General features: G+C 41.3%; 1 protein-coding gene across 1 annotated transcript in view; it reads left to right on the top strand.

The window, feature by feature from the left end:
* LOC114652383 (probable E3 ubiquitin-protein ligase HERC4) overlaps positions 1–15,923 on the top strand; it is a 101,511-nt gene that overhangs the window by 479 nt on the left and 85,109 nt on the right. The window contains exons 2-5 of the mRNA XM_028802755.2: positions 1,892–2,027; positions 2,611–2,687; positions 10,270–10,497; positions 14,162–14,253. Coding sequence (XP_028658588.2) covers positions 1,892–2,027; positions 2,611–2,687; positions 10,270–10,497; positions 14,162–14,253 — 533 coding nt within the window. The remainder of the gene's footprint in view (positions 1–1,891; positions 2,028–2,610; positions 2,688–10,269; positions 10,498–14,161; positions 14,254–15,923) is intronic.

Raw genomic sequence — 15,923 nt, 5'->3', positions numbered from 1 at the left:
TTTGACCTCAGAAAAAAGAAACGCATTGATGCGCAACAGCAGAACTGAACCCGCGTACGCGGTGAACGCCGTGCGATGGTTTCGTTTCTCGGTTGTTAAGCAAGAGAGGTTTCGTTTTCATTTCATTCAAGTGAAGCGCCGCCTGACGGGAAAGTGAAGCCCCTGAACAAGTAGACCTGAGCCGGAAAGGGTCCCTTGTTATACAGCACCTTTCATGTTGGCCAAACATTAACGAACTATCACCGAATAATAAAGAAACAACAGACCGGCATTTCGAAAAGAACGAAAACACGCACACAGCAAAAGGGGACGACAGATGGCACCGCGCATTGAAAGAGCAGAAAATACGGCGGAGGGAGAACCGGGGGCGGGAGCGGGGGCTTAGGGGTGAGAGACTGCGATAGCATGAGAACGGGGGGGGGGGGGCTTTTGGGCGTACCGCATAGACGTACGGACACGAGTGGCGTTAGAAAGGCCGACGGCCGGGCACATATGGGGGGTGTGGTCAGTGGTCTGTGAACTTGGGGTCCACGTGCTGCTCATCAGCCCGATCATGTCGGCACTATTATATAGCGCCTTTTAATCTATCTATCTATCTATCTATCTATCTATCTATCTATCTATCTATCTATTTAGTGATTATATAGTGCCTTTCACATATCTATCTATCTATCTATCTATCTATCTATCTATCTATCTATCTATCTATCTATCTATCTATCATATAGTGCCTGTCACTCTATCTATCTATCTATCTATCTATCTATCTATCTATCTATCTATCTATCTATCTATCTATCTATCTATCTATCTATTATATAGTGCCTATCTATCTATCTATCTATCTATCTATCTATCTATCTATCTATCTATCTATCTATCTATCTATCTATCATAGATGATAGATCTATCATCTAAGATAGATAGATAGATAGATAGATAGAAAGGCACTATATAAATAGTTAGATAGATAGATAGATAGATAGATAGATAGATAGATAGATAGATAGATAGATAGATAGATAGATAGATAGAAAGGCACTATATAAACTAAAGACATAGATAGATAGATAGATAGATAGATAGATAGATAGATAGATAGATAGATAGATAGATAGATAGATAGATGAGAAAGGCACTATATAATAGATAGACAAAGATAGATAGATAGATAGATAGATAGATAGATAGATAGATAGATAGATAGATAGATAGATAGATAGAAGTGAAAGGCACTATATATAGATAGATAGATAGATAGATAGATAGAGTGAAAGGCACTATATGATAGATAGATAGATAGATAGATAGATAGATAGATAGATAGATAGATAGATAGATAGATAGATAGAGTGAAAGGCACTAAATGATAGATAGATAGATAGATAGTAGATAGATAGATAGATAGATAGATAGATAGATGTGAAAGGCACTATGATAGATAGATAGATAGATAGATAGATAGATATAGATAGATAGATAGATAGATAGATAGAAAGGCACTATATAAACTAAAGACAAAGATAGATAGATAGATAGATAGATAGAAAGGCACTATATGATAGATAGATAGATAGATAGACAGATAGAGTGAAAGGCACTATATGATAGGTAGATAGATGTGAAAGGCACTATATAATATAGATAGATAGATAGATAGATAGATAGATAGATAGAGTGAAAGGCACTATATAATAGATAGATAGATAGATAGATAATCTGTTACATTCTCGTAGTATTGCACTGGTTGTCTGGCTGACTGTACAAACAGCTCCATCATTCCAGACCCACAGCTGGGTGGTCTCATTGTTCTTCTACTCTCTAGGACCCCCACAGTTGAGACTAGTTGGATGTCTCAGACAAGCCCCTAAGTGACCGTTTTCTCTTTCAGAATTCATTGAGGGTCTGGCCGATGTGAGGAGTGTGGCGTGTGGCAAACATCATTGTTTGGCCGTCTGTGGTAACGGTCGAGTGTATTCATGGGGAGCAGCGAGTGACCAAAGGGATTTAAGAAGCGTGAAGCCCAGGTGAGTCGGGGAGGCCACCTTTGGGGGGCATGTGATCATGAGATATATAAGCAGTGGAGGATCAGCTGTTAAATGAAGCAGGATTAGGATTAAAAACAGAGCATTGAAATGGGCCCCCAGGGGTGGGAGGGTGCTGATCATCCCATGGGGTGCCTCTTATCACCCCTAAAGTGTTGCAAATCTGTCGCTATTAAAGAAGAGACTGCACTGGGACTCAGGTGACATGGTATTGCCACCTGTGTGTGTGTGGTGCTGTGCTTCCCAATAGACAAATTAAATGTGTCGCCACCTACAGATGGGATGTGGGTTTAGTAAATGGAAGAAACATAAGAGAATGGCATGAAGGTGATGGGGAATAAAGCAGGAATTTAATGAAATTCATTTTTTTGGGAAAACAGACAAAAGAAAGCCCCAGATACAGCAGTCTTAGGACGTGTTCTCTTCACCCGTGTCACTGGTATGTGTGCAATTTAAGTCTCCAGTCAATGCATGAGAGCTGTAGCCCACAGTGCCCCTCATGAGCCTGCTGCCAACATGAAGTCACAATGTCTTTGTCACTTTTGTCATTTTCATTGCTCCTCAGGGTAACAGATGGATTTCTGAACGTTCAGGTGATTCAGGTTGCTTGTGGAAGTCACCACTCTCTGGCACTCTCTACTGGTGAGTCTACTTGGTTTCGGTTGTCCCACCATACATGGTGTGGCATGCATGGGGTGCCAGGGCAAAAACCAAAAACGGCATGGAAGTCTTAAAGTCCCACACCTGACCTGCCCACCTTGCAGATTTGGGTTCAGTGAACAGGCCTCACCCTGAGCAGCCCAGTCCCAAGTGTCAAGTTTCAGTGTTCCCTGACTTCTCTTTATGTTTCCTTTTCTGAATCTTCTGTTTGTTGTAAAGTAATATTTTTTCCGATCTTTATGTATTTTTTGTTAATATTGTTCTTACTGATTACCTATGCATGCCTGTTCTCCTGTGTACATTGGGTTTTCTGGGTGGAGCCCCAAGAGGTGGAGCCATCCTGACATCACAGTGGAAGGACCGCCCACAGCCTACATATTGTGAAGCTGGTGAGCGGACCCTTCAGTGGTTCATTGTCGTTCAAGGGGTGCCTTTGTATTTGTATTCTTGTCTTGTCTGAGATTGAGTGTTTCTGTCTTTTAGGTTCTGATTTCTGAATTTTGGACTTGCTGTGCCGTTTTCCGACCCCTTTACTTTCTGTACACTTTATTCTTTTAGAGATTTTATTTGAAATGAATAAGTTTGCCATCCATTTTCACCTATCAATGTACACTCGATAACCCATAATGAAAAGTGAAAACGTGTGACCAGAAAGGTTTGCCAATTAAAAAAAAAATCAAAAACTGACCTGCAAGTATTCAGACCTTTGATTCAGTACTTTGTGGACGCCCCTTTACCAGCAATTCCAACTTACAGTCTTCTTTATCAGCCTCGCTAAGCTTGGCACACCTGAATTTGGCCATTTCTTCCTGGTAGATTCTCTCAAGCTCCGTCAGATTGTATGGGAATTGTCTGTAAACTGCCATCTTCAGTTCCCTCCTCACATGTTTCAAGGGGTTTAGAATGGCATTTGTAGAATTTGTCCTGCCTCAGAGTAAGATATAAGAAGTAGTTATATAGCGCCTTATGCACTCGCCCAGCAGGATTTCACATTTGAGAATGAATGATGTCATAAATTTATGGCACCCCAAGCCACTAAAAGGCACTCATGAAGACATTTTGTATTTTTCTGATACTAATGCTAAGACTTCACCACAATAATAATAATAATACTGCGGTGGGTTGGCACCCTGCCCGGGATTGGTTCCTGCCTTGTGCCCTGTGTTGGCTGGGATTGGCTCCAGCAGACCCCCATGACCCTGTGTTCGGATTCAGCGGGTTGGAAAATGGATGGATGGATGGATAATAATATTAATAATAATAATAATAATATGCAAAGTAAGAAAGCTGAGCACCAGCTGTTAGGATTAGAAACTGAGTCACCAGCCATCTCTTCTGAGGATATCCCTTTTCTCCAAGAAAATGACATCGGGACAGTGATTATCCACCTTAACAAAAGGACAAGTGTCTGTGTATCTGCCCTTTGCTATGTTTCTATCACAACAACAGATGACGTATCACAAGCATGAACACTCCTTTTACAAATCCCATACCAAATGGCATTTAACAGAAACATGTGCATTGCATTTCTCATTCCAACAGATGGAGCCTCACAAACAATTGTAGTAATCCGTTTTATTACAACAAATGTTTCTGATGCGCCATCTGTTGGAATGACAAATGCGATGCATTTTATAACCACATGCATTACATAAGATACATTTCAATAAATGGTGTGCTGCAAATGTTAACGCTGAGGTCTATGTTGATTGGTTAGATTTCAACCTGATGGGTGGCATAGCTAGCCCACCTTAATAATAAGAGAATTGTCTGTGTGTCTGTATGACCATTCTGTTGCTATGTCTCTTTCATTCCAACAGATGGTTTATCACAAACATTTGTAGTAATAAAAATGCATTTCATCTGTCATTCCAACAGATGGAACATTACAAACATTCACACTGCTTTTATTAATGTCATACAGAATGGGACATAACAGAGACATACGCATTGCATCTGTCATTCCAACAAATGGCACATCACAGACATTTGTAGGAATGCATTTTATTACAACAAAAGTTTCTGATGTCTCATCTGTTGGAATGACAAATGCAATGCATTTTTTACTGCATGCTTTACAAGATACATTTCAATTGATGATGCACTGCAAATGTTAACGCTGAGGTCAAATTGATTACTTAAGATTTCAACCCGTCTTTGATGGGTGGCACAGCTAGCCCACCTTAATAATAGGAGAAATGTCTGTGTATTTGTATGTGCTGTCTGAGTGCTATGTCTCTTTCATTCCAACAGAAGGCACATCGCAAACATTTGCAGTAACAAAATGCATTGCTGTTGCCATTCCAGCAGATGGCATATTACAAACATTAACACTGCTTTTACAGATACCATAAAAATGGCACATAACAGAGACATATGCATTGCTTTTGTCATTCCAACAGATGGCACATCACAAAAATTGTAGTAATGCGATACATTGTATGTGTCATTCCAGCAGATTGCATATTACAAACATTAACACTGCTTTTACAGATACCATAAAAATGTCACATAAGAGAAACAAACATATGCATTGCTTTTGTAATTCCAACAGATGACACATCACAGACATTCACACTGCTTTTATGAATCCCATACCAAATGGCATATAACAGAGAACTATGCATGGCATGTGTAAATTCCAACAGATGGCACATCACAAACATTTGTAGTAATGCATTTTATTACAACAAATGCTTCTGATGTGTCATCTGTTGGAATGAAGAATGTAATGTATTTTACTGCTGTGTGCTTTACAAGATACATTCAAATAGATGGTGCACTACAAATGTTAACATTGACGTCAATGGTGATTACTTAGATTTCAATCTGTCTTAGACGGGCAGCACCACTGGTGGTCACTGCTACTCACATGAGGCCCACTAATGTCACACGTTTAACCAGGCCGCTATGCAGCACCATTGAGAACAGTACAGTGTGTGTCCATGGCCACCTGTGTGTTGGTGCTGTGACATCGCTGGTGATTCACATTCGTTTTGGGGCAGGGATCTTCATGTCTGAGCCATCCATCACACCAATGACTCTAGCGATTTGTGTGAATGCCACTAGCTTTGACACATAAATGTATAGATCTGTGTATTACCTCACACTGTAAGGACCTTCAATGTTTCTTGGTTGTGCCATTCCCAAATCATCACAACTGCAAAGCTGCATTTTTCCTGTGGCCAAAAAGACGTAACGTAACCAGCACTTTTATTAGTACCTTAGAACACTTGAGACAAGAACAGGCCATTCAGCCCAACAAAGCTTGCCAGTCCTGTCCACTTATTTACATCAAGTCGAGTTGTGAAAGTCCCTTAAGTCTTACTGTCTACCACACTCCTTGGTCTCTTATTCCAAGTGTCTGTCGTTCTTTGTGTAAAGAAAAACTTCCTAATGTTTGTGTGAAATTTACCCTTAACAAGTTTCCAACTGTGTCCCCATGTTCTTGATGAACTCATTTTAAAATAACAGTCTCGATCCACTGGACTAATTCCCTTCATAATTTTAAACACTTCACTCAGGTCTCCTCTTAATCTTCTTTTGCTTAAACTGTAAAGGCTCAGCTCTTTTAATCTTTCCTCATAACTCATCCCCTGTAGCCCTGAATCAGCTGAGTCGCTCTTCTCTGGACCTTCTCTAGTGCTGCTATGTCCTTTTTGTAGCCTGGAGACCAAAACTGCACCCTGGACTCCAGATGAGGCCTCACCAGTGTGTTATAAAGCTGAGCAGAACCTCCTGTGACTTGTACTCCACACATCCTGCAGGGATCTCATAGTGAGAACATTGAGGAAGTTGTTGACTGCACTACTGACTACATCAACTTCTGTATGGACATTGTAGTTCCAGTAAGAACTGTACGCTGCTATGCTAACAACAAGCCATGGATCACAAGTGACATCAAGGGCCTTTTGAACCAGAAGGAAAGGGCTTTTAAAGACGGTGATCAGCATGAGCTCAAGCGCGTGCAGAAGGAACTCCGAGTCCAGCTCAGGGCAGCGAAGAAGCAGTACAGGAGAAAGCTGGAGCAGAAGTTGCAGAATAACAGCATGAAGGAAGTGTGGGATGGGATGAAGATCATCACTGGCTGCAGCTCGAAGCAGGGTACCACCATTGAGAGAGACGTGAAGAGAGCAAACCAAATGAACAACTTCTTTAACAGGTTTGACCACCCTAACCCACTCTCACTCTCACCTCGGAGTACTGCACCCTCCACACATCCTTCTGCTGATACCAGCATAGGAACGACATCCCCACCCATAATTACAACAGCGCAAGTGAGCAGAGAGCTGAGGAGACTTCGTGCCAGCAAAGCAGCGGGTCCAGATGGAGTATCGCCACGACTGCTGAAGGTCTGTGCATCGGAGCTGGGGGGTCCTCTACAGCGCATCTTCAACCTGAGCCTGGAACAGGGGAGAGTCCCGAGGCTTTGGAAAACATCTTGTATCACCCCAGTCCCAAAGATATCACGTCTGAGTGAGCTGAATGACTTTCGGCCTGTTGCTCTGACATCACATGTGATGAAGACCATGGAGAGGCTGCTGCTTCACCACCTTAGGCCACAGGTTCAACACGCCCTTGACCCTCTGCAGTTTGCATATCAGGAGAAGGTGGGAGCGGAGGATGCCATCATCTATATGCTACACCGATCCCTCTCTCACTTGGACAGAGGCAGTGGCGCTGTAAGAATTATGTTTCTAGACTTCTCTAGCGCCTTCAACACAATCCAACCTCTGCTCCTTAGGGACAAGCTGACAGAGATGGGATTAGATTCATACCTAGTGGCATGGATCGTGGACTATCTTACAGACAGACCTCAGTATGTGCGTCTTGGGAACTGCACGTCTGACATTGTGGTCAGCAGCACAGGAGCGCCACAGGGGACTGTACTTTCTCCAGTCCTGTTCAGCCTATATACATCGGACTTCCAATACAACTCGGAGTCCTGCCACGTGCAAAAGTTCGCTGATGACACTGCTATCGTTGGCTGCATCAGGAATGGGCTGGAGGAGGAGTATAGGGACCTAATCAATGACTTTGTTAAATGGTGCGACTCAAACCATCTACACCTGAACACCAGCAAAACCAAGGAGTTGGTGGTGGATTTTAGGAGGACCAGACCCCTCATAGACCCCGTGATCATCAAAGGTGACTGTGTGCAGATGGTACAGACCTATAAATACCTGGGAGTGCAGCTGGATGATAAATTAGACTGGACTGCCAATACTGATGCTTTGTGTAAGAGAGGACAGAGCCGACTATACTTCCTTAGAAGGCTGGCGTCCTTCAACATCTGCAATAAGATGCTGCAGATGTTCTATCAGGCGGTTGTGGTGAGTGCCCTCTTCTACGCGGTGGTGTGCTGGGGAGGCAGCATTAAGAGGAAAGACGCCTCACGCCTGGACAAACTGGTGAGGAAGGCAGGCTCTATTGTAGGCATGGAGCTGAACAGTTTAACATCTGTGGCAGAGTGACGGGCGCTGAGCAGACTCCTGTCAATCATGGAGAATCCACTGCATCCACTGAACAGGATCATCTCCAGACAGAGGAGCAGCTTCAGCGACAGACTGCTGTCACCGTCCTGCTCCACTGACAGACTGAGGAGATCGTTTCTCCCCCAAACTATGCGACTCTTTAATTCCACCCGGGGGGGTAAACGTTAACATTTAACATTATACATAGTTATTGTCTGTTTTTCACCTGCATTATTATCATTCTTTAGTTTAATATTATTTATTGTATCAGTATGCTGCTGCTATAGAATGTGAATTTCCCATTGGGATTAATAACGTATCTATCTATCTATCTATCTATCTATCTATCTATCTATCTATCTATCTATCTATCTATCTATCTATCTATCTATCTATCTATCTATCTATCTATCTATCTATCTATCTATCTATCTATCTATCTATCTATCTATCTATCTATCTATCTATCAAGGCGCTATATAACCTGACATTCTCTTAGCCTTCTTAATGGCTTCTGAATACTGACTGGAAGTCGATAGCTTAGAGTCCACTGTGACTCCTAACTCCTTCTCATAAGGTGGACTCTCGATTTTCTGACCACCCTTTGTGTATTCAAACGTCACATTTTTACTCCTTACGTGTCATTCTTTATATTTACTGACATTAAATTTCATCTGCCACAAATCTGCCCAAGTCCTTCTGTGATGATATAACGGATTTCAAATTATCTGTTAATCCACCTCTCTTGGTATCATCTGCAGACTTCACCATCTTGTTCTTTATATTCCTATCTAAATCATTTATAGATATTAAAAATAGCAGCGGCCCCCACACTGCCCCCTGCTGGTCACCACTCTTAACGTCACCCAATTCTGATGAGGTTCCTCACACCGTCACCCTCTGCTTCCTGTGTCTAAGCCAATACCCATCTACACCCCACACCCTGAACAGCCACTTCCTTTAATTTGATGCCCACCCTCTCATGTGGCACCTCATCAAATGCTTTCTGAAAGTCCTCATCAATCAGCTCATCTGCTCCACTCTGGTTGTATCCTTTTGTTTCCTCCTCATAGAATTCCAGCCTGTTAGTAAAACACGACCTCCCTCTCCTGACCTCATGCTGACTGTCCTGTCCCTGCCAGGTGTTGCTCAATCTTCTCCTTAAGATTTCCTTCCATTAATTTTCCTGTGATTCATGTTAAGCTTACTGGCCTCTAGTTGCTCTGATCTGCCCTGTCACCCTTTTTATATACTGGGATGATATTTGACATTTTCCAGTCCTTCAGAATCTCTCCAGTGCTCAATGACTTCCTAAAAATATGTGTCAAGGGTTTATATCTGAACTCGCTGGCCTCCTTAAGAACTCTGAGATAAATATGATCTGCTCCTGGTGATTTGTTTCATTTCATCTTATTTAATCTGAGCAGCTCTTCTCTTTCTACAATTTCCAAATCCCTCAGTATCTCCTTAGTAGTCCCTGTTGCCACTCTGAGGTTATCCACTTGCTCACTTGTGAAGTTTAGCTCATCCACTATTTCACTGTCTGTATCTTTTAGTCCTCCTTCACTATCCCTGATGCCCTTCACCTCCTCCTTGACTGTTCTCTTACTATTTAAAGAATCTCTTAGGGTCGTCTGTCGCCTTCTCTGTTATATTCCTCTCCAACTGTCTGTTAGCCTCCCTGATATCCTTCTTGATGGTTGCTCTCATGTTCTCATAACGCTCTACGATTCACTTTGCAGTCCTTAGTCTTATATGCTTTATAAAGAAGTTTTTTTTCCTTTGCAACTTCTTTTTTAACTCTTAATTAATCCACCGTGGAGTTTTTTTAAATTTCCTGTTAATTCCAAATTTAGGTCTGTACCTGTCCTGCATGACATGTTACACATTTTTAAACCTGTTCCACTGCTCCTCGACTGACAGAGCTGATAGAGTATGGCTTCCTGGTGTAGACAGAGTGCTCACGTACCATCCAAGATTTGTTATGACCGTTATGCCAGCTCTGTCAAGTCAATGTCTTTTTATGAGTTTGTCTCTGTCCAGCGTTTCCAATCTTGGCTCAGTCTTGTTTTCTCATATTTCATCTCTAGGTGGCGCTGTCTACTCCTGGGGTGACAACTCTTATGGACAACTTGGCCTCGGCAAATCCATTGCCTCCCAAAGAGCCCCGAAGCCCGTGACGGCCCTCTGCGGGGTTCCTCTGGATTTTATTACTGCAGGTGGGGATCACAGTTTTGCCGTCTCATTGCCAGGCTCAGTTTACGGCTGGGGCAGGAACACCGCAGGGCAGCTTGGACTCGGACGCATCGACGCAAAAGGTGAGGTCCTCACTGTGGTCACGGGCCGGCTCTTGTTTTGCTCCTTTCTTCTCTAAATACACGTGCAGCACTGTTATACTTTGCAGTTTTCTTTAAGTTTTTTGGATGAGATCCACCTTCTTTTTTTGAGTTCTTGGACTCATTTTTTTTTGTTTTTATACCCTAGAATCCAATTTGATTATTGATTATTGTATGGATTGGTGACTTGATTCCAAGATTGTAACCTTTAGTTGAGCCATTTGCACTGAGATTGTTGTCATTTCTCAATGGAGCCATTTGTGCTCCTGTCACTAGGAAACTTCTTGTGTTGCTAGGGGCGTGTCCTTGGAGGTCGTAACCTTAGTCAGCGACATGATGGTTTAAAAAGTCATCAAAAAGGTGTGAGCCACCCTAACCCAGACACACACAGGCAGGACACGGGTTCAACACAACACCTGTTTACAGTTTAAAGTGTACACCAATACACCAACACCAGTCCCTTCTTGTCGCTAGTCCATCCGCCTCCACTCCTCCTCAGGCTTTGTCTTCTTCCTCCCGACTCAATGGAGTGAGGCGGCTCCTGTTATTCAGGTCCCGGGACCAGGTTCCAGGTGGCTCATCAGTATTACCTTTTTGTGAATTACCCCTTGGGATTAATAAAGTATCTATCTATCTATCTATCTATCTATCTATCTATCTATCTATCTATCTATCTATCTATCTATCTATCTATCTATCTATCTATTATTATTATTATTATTAACTATCTATCATATAGTGCCTTTCGCATCTATCTATCTATCTATCTATCTATCTATCTATCTATCTATCTATCTATCTATCTATCTATCTATCTATCTATCTATCTATATAGTGCCTTTCACATCTATCTATCTATCTATCTATCTATCTATCTATCTATCTATCTATCTATCTATCTATCTATCTATCTATATAGTGCCTTTCACATCTATCTATCTATCTATCTATCTATCTATCTATCTATCTATCTATCTATCTATCTATCTATCTATCTATCTATCTATCTATCAGTTATATAGTGCCTTTCACCTATCTATCTATCTATCTATCTATCTATCTATCTATCTATCTATCTATCTATCTATCTATCTATCTATCTATCTATCTATATAGTGCCTTTCACATCTATCTATCTATCTATCTATCTATCTATCTATCTATCTATCTATCTATCTATCTATCTATCTATCTATCTATCTATCTATCTATCTATCTATCTATCTATCTATCTATCTATCAGTTATATAGTGCCTTTCACCTATCTATCTATCTATCTATCTATCTATCTATCTATCTATCTATCTATCTATCTATCTATCTATCTATCTATTATTATTATTATTATTATTAACTATCTATCATATAGTGCCTTTCGCATCTATCTATCTATCTATCTATCTATCTATCTATCTATCTATCTATCTATCTATCTATCTATCTATCTATCTATCTATCTATCTATCTATATAGTGCCTTTCACATCTATCTATCTATCTATCTATCTATCTATCTATCTATCTATCTATCTATCTATCTATCTATCTATCTATCTATCTATCTATCTATCTATCTACCTGAAATCCCACCCAGGTGTGCTGGAGGTCCTCTATAGGGCTCTGCAGCTCCCCCTGGCAGCCCCCATGGAACCCAACATGGCTTCACCAAACTCCAGCTCCTGTCATGTTCTGCGGTAATCCATGGTGCCACAGCCGCCCAGGAGGGTGCCCTCTAGTGTCCCAAGGGAGGTACTACCTCACCAATGCCTTCTCCCCTGGTCCTTCCAGTCTGTTGGCGTCCCGGCCAGGTAGTGGCCGTGGTGGCCCATCACAAAGGACATTTCCTATCCAAGTTGGTGGATTCCAAAAATGCTCTTTGCCAATCGTCCTTTTGTTCAAAGCAAGTCTTTTTCCAGAACGTTTTTCTCTAGTCTCGACGCATGCTGTTTGTTCTTGACTTTGTTTTGGTCTTGAGATTTTTGACTCTTTTTTTGTTTTTAGGTTCTGTCTTTTCTCCCTGTTGCTTTTCAAAAAACATTCTCGCTGGTTCTCTAGTGGGACAGGAACTTGACATCAAAAAATGAGTACCCTGAGGTAAGGCGTATTAACCATGACGTAAGGAAGAAACAAGAAAGGTTCAGCTCCAGAACTTTGAAAAGTAACCGGGAGAAAAGACGTAACAAAAAACCAAAAAGAGACAAAAAAATAAAAACAAAAAGTCGGGAGTGAGCTCCTCCTCGACTTTCTTGTGTATTCAGATTTGGGGATGGATATTTGAGGAGCAAACCACAAGACAAGGATTATATTTTTATATTATGTACATTAAAGAACCATTGGCAACAAATCAAATCAAATTAATAATACATCGAGCAATTATTATGAAAGTAAAGCTGAATAAATTGGACTCTGCAGCTGCACAATAAAAGGTAAAGCACCACTTCCGGTTAGCGGAAATAGCCCAAAAGTTGATAGAAATTGACGATTTGTACCTAATACTTGTACGCAAAACTTGGTTGACCTGAGTGAAAGTGTACTCAAGTTATCGTGTTTACATACACACACAGACATAATTCCAAAAATGGTATTTTTGGACTCAGGGCGATCTAAAACATCGAGATTCATCAAAATCTCGAAATATAATTTTTGGACGATTCCAATCCTTTCATTACACTTCGTATTCGAGAAAGTCATGGAGATGTAAAATCTCGAGATTCATCAAAATCATGACATTGAATTTTTGGACGATTCCACTCCTTTCCCTATACTTCGTATACGAGAAAGTAAAAACTCAGACGCATCATTACTACACCAAATCACGAGATAAAAAACAAAGCCAAAAATAATGAGCGTGAGTCGAGACAGGTGAATCTTTCAGGAAAAAGATTTGATTTGAGTAAGAGAATGATTGACAACAAAAGGGTTTTTGGAATCCGCCATCTTGGATTTGAAATGACCTTTTAGGTGACCTCTTAAACCTGTCACCTGGTTACAACCTCTAAGGACACGCCCCCAAGAACATGGGAATGATAAACGTGTAACGAGGCTCTGGTCGGTTCCATCGTGAAGTGAGAGACGACTCCATACTTGCTTGGCCAAGTTTCTGATTCCTTCATCTGTCTTTCCATCTTGACTTATGATTACTCCCAGGTACTCAGAATTTGACACGTTTTGTAGTTGTTTTCCGTCGATTTGTATCCCCGTTTGCTGTTTCCCTTCTTGTTCTTTCCTTGTTGTTTTCATTAGTTTACTTTTCTCCACATTTATTATCACGCTTTTCACTTCTAGCTTGCTGTCCCTTGTAAATAATTTCTTTTGTAACTGTCACTCCCTTGTTGCCATCAGGGTCCTACCGTCCACACATATCAGATCTTGAGTCAATATTGGATTTCATTTGTAGTATCCCAAGGTTTCATTGTTCATTTCTTTCTTGCAATCATTAATTAATTAATCCACAAATATCACAAATAGTCGCGGACTGAGGCTGGCCCCCTGTGACAATGACATCAGGTATAAAACAGGAGTTGGTCCTGACAGGGATGCCAACCCTGTGTTACACGAGAGTACACTGGCACCCCCTGTTGGTCAGGGTCCTGCTGTCAGGATTGGCTGTGGCTCTGAAGAGTGGCTGACGGCTCCTTCTTTTCCAGGCAGGTTCACCCCGTGTCTCATTCCGGCACTGAGCTCCATTGGTGTTGCACGTCTGAGGTGTGGAGAGGCTCACACGGTGGCCCTGACGCAGGTAAGCATCCCCATCTTTAAAGATCATTAATGGTATTGGCTTTATGTTAAAAGACATGGAGCCACAGACATGGTGAAAATGGTGGGAGGCCTCCAAAACTCCACCAAAAGGCAGGCCTTTACCCTTCACAGACTCGACCCAGAAGAGGTTCACACCAACCCAGCATATTTCAACAGCCAGCAGCAGGCTAGGCCTTAAAATGGAAAAGAAAAACTGGATTGAACTCAAAATCTAAGAAAAGTTACACAATACGGCAAAAATGCTCTAAAAGAGAAGGGTGACCGTAAACCCCAGGCTTGTGGACAAAAGGGCACAATAGTTTCCTTATAAATAAAAGGATTTATACCAGAAAAAGACTGAAAAAAATGGAGGCAGAAAGGTATTGCAATCTGGCAGACCTGAAGCAAACAAATCTCAAATCGAGTGAGTCAGTGTCACTCTGTAGCGTGTCAGCAAGATCAGTCCGGTGACGGGCAATTCGTGAGCAGTTTGCTCTTTCTAAACAGCTCTTTCGGCGAATCGTATGAATCAACTCATGAACACGAACAAGTGAGCTCAGCAGGACTGGAGCTAAAGTGCAAGCGTGTCTTACGTGATGCCGTCATCACCTTCCATTTCACTGCCACTACCGATGAGCTAGAACTGTCAGAATGACGACTCTCGACTCGTTTGATTCGTGAAAGAGCTGCTAGCTGAACATCAGTCTAACGATTCTCGTTTGTTGGATTAGTGAATGAATCATTATGAGTTGCACAATTCTCATTCACTTGTGATTCCAATGTTTTTAATTAGGCATCTTAATGGTGTATAAATTATCATGTTAAATATATAATGAATTATACATTTATATTTAATTAATAATATATTCAATGAACTAAGTATAAATTAACAAGCAATAATATTAATTATATATTTGTATACACAATTGTGTACTGTAAAATAGGAGACCAGCAGCAATAAAAAGTTGGGACACCCCATTGGTGAACTCGTATGTCTAAAAGGCTTAAAGCAAATGAAAAACACGCAACAATTGCAGAAACGTCTTCACAGATGCAAGTTTATAACAGAACTGACTCAAGATGGTTGATATCCAGGTGATGAGTTCAAGTGGCAGGAAGGGGAGGGTCCAGGCAGACTGACATGGAAGTGACATAAGAGATGGAGTGGCTGTCAATCTTCTCTTCTGTGGAGGGAGGAGAAGAGAGGGCATTGGTGTACAGCGCCAACCCCTGGTCAGGTGGATCATTACCATCACCAAAGCTCTTAAGCCGTCTCCCATGCGCATACAGTCGTGGCCAAACATCTTGAGACGAAATCTCTTTAGTTATCAGTTGATCAAGTAATAAGCCACTTCAAGTAATTTAATAATATTTTCATAATTCTTTCTTTTACATAAATTCACAAATACCCATTATGTCGAAAAGAAAGTGCGAGTTCACAGACGACTTGTTTTCGAAAGGGCAGAACAGACTCCATGAAGGGGCCGATTCAATTTCAGCAGCAGGCTATGGAAAGATTTCTATTCATATTTATCCAAGTAACCCCAATTTACTGAGACAAATATAAAAGAATGTAGATTGTAATAAGTTGTTTTCTTAAATAAAGACACTCAAAGTGTTGGGGAGAAGCCCCGTATAATGTCCGTTGGACGTTTGCAATAAACAAAAATA

This window comes from Erpetoichthys calabaricus, chromosome 5 (genome assembly GCF_900747795.2).
Source record: "Erpetoichthys calabaricus chromosome 5, fErpCal1.3, whole genome shotgun sequence".
NCBI lineage: Eukaryota > Metazoa > Chordata > Cladistia > Polypteriformes > Polypteridae > Erpetoichthys > Erpetoichthys calabaricus.
The sequence above is the reverse complement of the archived record's forward strand: the minus strand, read 5'-3'. Positions and strand labels throughout refer to the sequence as shown.